This window comes from Hemicordylus capensis, chromosome 2, assembly GCF_027244095.1.
Source record: "Hemicordylus capensis ecotype Gifberg chromosome 2, rHemCap1.1.pri, whole genome shotgun sequence".
Lineage (NCBI taxonomy): Eukaryota > Metazoa > Chordata > Lepidosauria > Squamata > Cordylidae > Hemicordylus > Hemicordylus capensis.
The window spans coordinates 276,335,491-276,342,705 of NC_069658.1; the positions used below are offsets into that span (position 1 = coordinate 276,335,491).

At 42.6% G+C, this 7,215-nt stretch overlaps 1 protein-coding gene across 1 annotated transcript in view; it reads right to left on the bottom strand.

Moving 5' to 3' along the window:
• Nucleotides 1–6,455, bottom strand: part of LRIG1 (leucine rich repeats and immunoglobulin like domains 1) — a 178,585-nt gene extending 172,130 nt beyond the window's left edge. The window contains exon 1 of the mRNA XM_053295529.1: nucleotides 5,263–6,455. Coding sequence (XP_053151504.1) covers nucleotides 5,263–5,477 — 215 coding nt within the window. The 5' untranslated portion in view covers nucleotides 5,478–6,455. The remainder of the gene's footprint in view (nucleotides 1–5,262) is intronic.
• Between the last annotated feature and the right edge of the window lie 760 nt (nucleotides 6,456–7,215).

Here is a 7,215-nt window from a genome sequence, read left to right on the forward strand (position 1 = left end):
CCAGTGAGTGGGGTGGGCAAAGACAGGTCTTTTGACTATCCCCATAAAAAACAAAAATACAACCAATTACACAAAATAAGCAAATATATGCATGTTTGCATACTTCCTACAGGTCACAAAATTAAACTTTTGTGAATTTAGATTTTTTTTTAAGTGCATAGTAAACAGAGCTCTGCCTAAAGCCTGGGCAAGCTAGCTTTGTTTTATTTAAGACTTTGTCTTAAATGTTTGGCACCCACACTGTGGCTTTGAGTGGGACCAAATCCCACAAATACACATGGGAAAACACCCCATGAAAAGGTGTATTCCATACAGTTTGTTCAGTGACAATCTTGACAGCTTAGATCTGGATTTATATGGTCACCCCTGAATAATGGAAGAAGTGGCTAAGCAATGAAGAACAAGGGTCAAATTGTGTACTTGTAGTTAAGGACCATTGCCTGGCCCTCAGAAAGCAGTTAGTTCTCAGCCTGACCTCAAACAGCTGTTGCAAATATAGGAACGGAGAAGGATATATTATTTACCTGCAATGACAAGAAACATTTCTTTATTTTAAAAAGTTATTTGTGCAAATGTCCTATTCTGGCACATGCATTCAAAAAACTCGTTGCAACATCCACCTCAGGGACACAAACGCCAATGGCATGCCGGCTGCAAGTTTGTGACTTGGCCTCATGAGGCTTGCTAGGACAACAGGCAATTCTGGATTAAAGGACCTACATCTGACCATCATGGGGGAGAGAGAGTATTAATATGAAGACAGCCATGTATAGCCCTGACTCACTTCTGCAAGGAAGTAACAGCTTAAAGAGAGGGCAGAATTTAGAACAAGCTATTTGTATGTTCAGTCATACGATAGGATTCTCTTTATATAGACAGCAGTCCAATTTAGACTGTAGTAATTTTAAGTATTTTCAATTTGTAATCAGTAAACACAATCTGTAATTTTTGTAAACACAAAGAATACCTGTCCATATTTACACAATCTTCCTCCATATCCCAGACTATTTTAGACTCAAGAAGGATTTATGTTGGTTTTAATCTTGTATGGACCAAGCTGATGACAGAGAACTATTATATACAATGATCAAAGTCCCAGGTTAGGGATAAGAAATTCAAATATACTTATGTACAAATATTCACAAAAAGCAGGAATGTAATAAGATCACTAGAGTATTTCCCCATGTACTGAGACACAGTTCAATATTATGTGAAGATTTAAAACATGCAGTACCATTCTTAAACAGTGTAATATAGAAAAGTAATTGATACCTAATTTCATCAAGTTCTGTAATGGGCAAGACCTCAAATTAGTGGAGTCTTCTCTTTCTAGACTCTCGATGGAGATACTCAGAAAAGAAACCAGCATTAGTGCAGGCCCAGATACAAAGGTATAGGTTAAAATGCACACAGAACCATAGGGGTTTTTTGTTTGGTTTGCCTTGCCATCACACACACAATTCATACACAGGGAGAGAGAGAACAAATCGGATCTCGGTGGCATATCAAAGATTAACACATTTCCTATTGCCCAAGTTTTCATGGCATGAAGTCCCATTCTCAGATGCATGCAGTGATCCAGAAAGTTTCTAGACCACTTCATGTATTTGAGGAACTACACTCTGTACACAAAACCTATACTGTACCTCAATAAACGGACTCATAGCTATTTTTCCTACAACTGGCCAGCATGGCTACTCTTCCAGGGGAGTCAATGGAGAGGCTGTGACTCACTCTGACACACAGTAAGGGGATTACTATCACAGATACCAGCTGAGGACCCATGCAAGCACCAGTATGAAGATGACGTAGCTATCTGGAAGTAAAGATATAGGAAGGAGCTTTAGTCATAAACATGCTCTCAGTGCATGAGTAGTAATAGTTATAACTAAAGTTTGATCAAGTAAACACTCAAGACAAAATTTAACAAATTTATCAAAATGCAACTGGCATATATGAGGAGCAATAAAGTGTCACCTATATCCTCTATTAGAACAAGGCAGCTAATGCTGCCTCTGTTCTAACGATTCAGCTTTTTTGCTAGTGTGCATGGACAGTGAATAAGAACAGTACAGGTTTCCAGATGCTAAATCTTTCTGGAAAGAAGGAAAAGAAGTGTCACTGAGCAAATTGCAAGAAATAGCTAAAGTAGATATCAGCAAATAATCGCACTGACACAAAGTCAAAAGACGGCTTGCAGATCTGTAGTAGCAGCAGTGTGGTCTTCCAGTGAATTTGGAATATATTATTAAGAATATTTATATACCCCTTTTAAACCAAAAAATGTTTGCAAGGCAGTTTGCATAACAAAAAAGGAATAAGACAATAGTTCCCTTTCCCAAGCAGGCTCTCGATCGTTTTTGTTTTTTTTAAAAAATAACCACACATAAAGGGAGACACCAGCAACAGCCACTGGAGAGATACCATGCTAGGATGGATAGGGACAGTTGCTGTTTCCTTGCTAAAAACAAGAAGACACTGCTTTCAAAATTGCCTCTTTGCCTTGTTAGCAGGAATGTATTTCCATAAAAACAATATTCCAGGCTGCTATGTACTTGAAAGGCACAGTGGTAAATAACTTGAGATATTGATATGATTATTGCGGTTGTAAAGAAATTATACCCCAGAGACTGACAGCTAAATTATGACATCAAGCTGAATTAAAAGTGACCACTGTAATACAGCACTCACCAATGTGAGCAAAATCCGACCACATTGATTCCATTTTGCCCTCTCCTTCACACTCTCATCTAAAGGGAACTTAGCCTACACTTCACGGTGGTTTATATAAAATAGGCTAACTAGAAGTAAACAGCAATCTGAGGCTGCAATTCTAGGCATGCTTACTAAGGAGCAAGTTGCACTAAAATCAGTGAGATCCACTTCTGAGTAAAGTTGCACAGGACTGCACTGTAACAAGTCTAGAATTCAACTGAATAACTTCAACAGAGGATATGGGTGTGCTAATTATTCAGAGACCATTTTCATTTCTGGCAAGAGAAATAAAAGTATCCTCTCCTTCTTCCGGATCTCCATTTGTATAAAAGGCACACAACACTTGGGAGTATTTGTAGATGCAGCTCTCATGTATACAAATGTTTAAGCTCCTCTGCAATATGGTGACCAACTAGAACGATTTTGTTCAGATTATTCTCCTTAGGTTGCCTGGATGCTTCCTTTTCAGTGCAGATACACCCTATTCTGTTCAGCTAATACTGACATTTCTCAAGTTAAATGTGTTAAACTGCTCTGACATCTTTAAGTCAAATACCACATTCAACTTATATATACTTTAAATTCAAGTTGCTCTTTCTAAAAAGCCTTCTGCCTCTGCTCTGGCCAGCAGGCACCAGTTATTGGAATAACGTAACACAGTATGGGAAGAATTAGTTTTCCAGGTAAAAATTTTTTAAAATTTTTAAAAGTAAATCTAACATCTGACAACTCAAGACAGCTATGTACAAACTTTTAAGTTTTATGAATAGCACCCATTCACAGGTAATCTTTAATGCTCTTCCACCTTCTGACTGAAGAAAATGTGAAGGTATTATCAGGTTTCATGCCATAGGCTGCACACCTAAGAACACTTATTTGGAATAAAGTGCTACTGGAGTCAATGGGAAATAATTCCACCTAAGTGGAATTATAAGAACTCGAAGGCAGGAGTTAGTGAATATCTAAGTATCAGTACTAACCACAAGTTCTTTTATCCACATTTGAAAATCTTTACCTCAAGTCAGGCTACATCATGGATCCCAATTTGAACACAACATGAATTAAGCATTTTTAATAATTAGCAGGATGAGAGTCTCACCAACGTGTTTTAATAGATAACAAGGGCCTAGTGTGCAGCAACCCAAGGGAGGCATTTGGCCTACATCTGCAAGCCATTTGCTTTTTTTTACTCCAAAAATTCATCTTCTTGGTTTTTCCCTTTGGAGTATGGCTATTAATTCCTTAAAAATACAAAGAAGTGGGTCAGACAAGAACTACGACTATTCTTTGTCCTGAAGAGGCAAACAGCAACCTTTTATTCACAGCCCCTCCAACTTTCACCACTGAATTAGAGGTGAAACATGAGATATGTAATCTCATGCAGGGCATTAAAAAAAAAAAAGACAGACAAAAGTATAAGAACCAGTTCTAAATATCTGTAGATAGCCAGAGAGACCATTTTAAAAAACCTATTCTCTCAAGCATATTAATACACATGATAATGAAGATAACAAAGGTGCTGTTTACACAGTGCTTGGTATGTAACCACCAACATATATTGTGCAAGGGTCTGTATTATTTTACACTACAACTTGTTTGGCTATCTCTAACTTCCTGAACTTGTGTACAATGTGAATAGTCTTGACCAACATGTGGTCCTTCTGGGACCTAAACATGGATTTTCAATCATCAGAGAGTACACAATCTTTTTCATTTTCCAGTCCTATGACAAGTTTTTGTTTTAAACTGACTTGCAGGTCTGATAAGGTAAAGCAGATAAGAGTTACAAACATCTTCAGACTGTCAACCAACTTTCAAATGTTTAGCTGAACTACTGATCTGATTCTTAGGTTATTTGAGTTTATATCCTTACATAGAAACATCTGAACCAGAATTAGTTTGGGTCTTTCTCAGACCATGGTATTTGAATTCAGGTTGTTTCAGAACAAACACATACAGAAAAATCCATTGAGTGGATTTTAATGTGCCTGACTTTACATGTGTACGTATTTCTCCCAAGTCTCCAGCAGAGTCAGTGAGAGTACTGTCAATATATTCAGTGATCACAATATTAAGAACACCACAAATCTGCAGCCTGGTGCCCAAAGAACACAGGTCCCACTGCCTGGGTGGCAAAATTCCCATAAAAACACTAATGATCAGGATTTGATGTTTCCCCTTTTAAAAAGGCTTAGTCTGCAATTCTGCTGAACATCTTTTTTAACTACAAGGAGAATGAGCAGCCTCTATTCCCACTGAGATCTTTCCTCAAGGATAGGAGTACTCTCTGCCCCCCACAAGGGATCTCACACCGCTAGTTGCTCAGCAACTAGCGACCGCCAGATCCCTCAATAAAGGGAAACCTAAGCATTACATTAATCACACACTGCAAAAGAGAAAGGGAAATTTTGGTTAGGGATTGCCCTTCAAAGAAGACTTAAGTGGCAGGAGATTGGGGTGGGGGACGACGCAGGACGGTGGGAAAGTATTTAAAAACAACAGGAAAATCATAAAGAGGAGCAGAGTTTACAGATCGAAGAGACTTACACATACACTGCCCAGGTGGGCAGTTCCTTAGGAACTTCTTCTAGCCCCCGGTTGCTGCAGTCCAGAAGATCACCACTGCACGTACAGCTGGAGTTGCAGAGCTGCCACTCCACAGAGAAGCCGGATCCCACGAACGTTTGGAAGACCAAGAGGAAAGTCCAAAAGGAATCAGCACACACTAAAGACCCCAATTTTCTCCATCCCGGCAGCGCCATTTTGTATCCTGGATGAAAAATGTGGACCACAACCGCACACACGGGCTTGGGGATCCAAACTTGTTTTTAAGCCGAAGTCCACGTTTCTCAGCCTGGATCTCTCTGCACCAAACAATCAGTCTCTAGGCCTCCGGCGGCAGCAGTTTATACCATCAAAGTCCAGCTGAGGCTGCTGCAGCTTCTCACGTTCCTCAGGGGCCGATCTTGAGTTTTTGGAGCTGCGGTACTTGGCGGGGGGTTCAGCGGGAAAGCACCCCTAAACTGGCTCATCCAGCGAGATGGAGAGAAGTGCCACTAAGAAAGGAAAAGGCAGGACGAAGCAATCAAGCTCTTGGCATCAGCGCCAACTTAAAAGTCCTCTTCCTCCTCCTTCTCCTCCTGGGTGATCACGACTCGCATAATAAATAAGGGCCTGGATCCTGCAATTTGAGAAGGTTCTGTGTCCCTTCCACAGAGGATCGCCTTGTTGCTAGTACTGAAGACCCACTCAGAGGAGCCTTGGAAAGAATGAGCAGATCCGCGTCCCTAGAAAGTTCCTCCGCCTTTTCCTCCTCTGCAGAACTCGCCTTGCCTCCGGTCCAAGAAAGGACCGGGAGGTCTCAGTGCTGCAGGGGTCGGGCCGACGATGGTGACTGCATCGCCACCGCCACCACTTCCTCCCCCCACTAATTGCCTGAGTGAACGGGCCGCTCTCTTGCCCTCTTCCTCCAGGGGCTCAGACACCTTTCCCAGCACGGGCAAAGCGGCGCTTTATCTCCGCCTCCGCAACTTTCCCCTCTCGCTTTCTCTGGCCCCCTCAGCAACACCTCCCACACTCCCGCCTACCCTGGGCTGATACCCAGCCCTAGCGCCCAGATCGAGCGTTGCCAGCCAAGCCAATTAGTGCGATCCTCTCGGGGCACCCCCACCGCCAGCCACCGTCTCCCCCTCCCCTTTTCCACCTTCCCGTCCGCAAAACCACTTTCCAGCCCCCCAAGCGTCGCTTTCCCAACTCAAACCCACGTTGGACACATTGCAACATGTTCTCTACCCCCCGCCCACCCTCCGTTCCCATTGGCTGCTCTGTGTACTACGGCGCGCTCGCGCGCCTCCCGATTGGACCGCTGGCCCTCCCTAGTTTGGATACACAACGTTCCATTGAGGTTGGCAGGCCGTCAATCAGAGGCGAGGGGTCCCACCTCTCTTTCCCACCCAAGGTGTGAAAGCAGGAGACTCCCACTTCAACAACCACTTCTTAAAGGGGAAGCGCACACAGAGAAAAGCCGGTACGCGCAGCCCATTCTCACACATCCTGAGTCCAGTCTGAGGGGATCCTAGCCCATAGTTAAGTAGGGGGCCTGTGAGGGTCACACCTCCTCTGAGAAATGTAAAATCCTTCATCTAGTACTTGGAGCACTGCCTTTTTAAACGAAAGTTTTAGTACCTGGGGGCTGCAAGGATAACAGAGGATTTTCAAAGCCAGCACAGAGCAGGGGGTGTGAGTGTCTGCTTGCTGATTGGAAGGCTGGAGCCAGCCAGGATTTGTCCAATGTGCTCCAATAAGAAGGGGACGGAGCGGAGACATAGCAGCAGAGACCTGCACAATAGTAGTAGCAATTCTGTGTTATGTGTGGGGTTAATAAAAGTCAGTGCAGTATAGAGCCTCTCCTTGTACTTTCCTAGCTGCTGGTTTCCTAGCTCTTTACTGTACCTTTCCATTAAGTATTTGGACAAGTAAGGCTAAAGTGAAAAGAGCCAA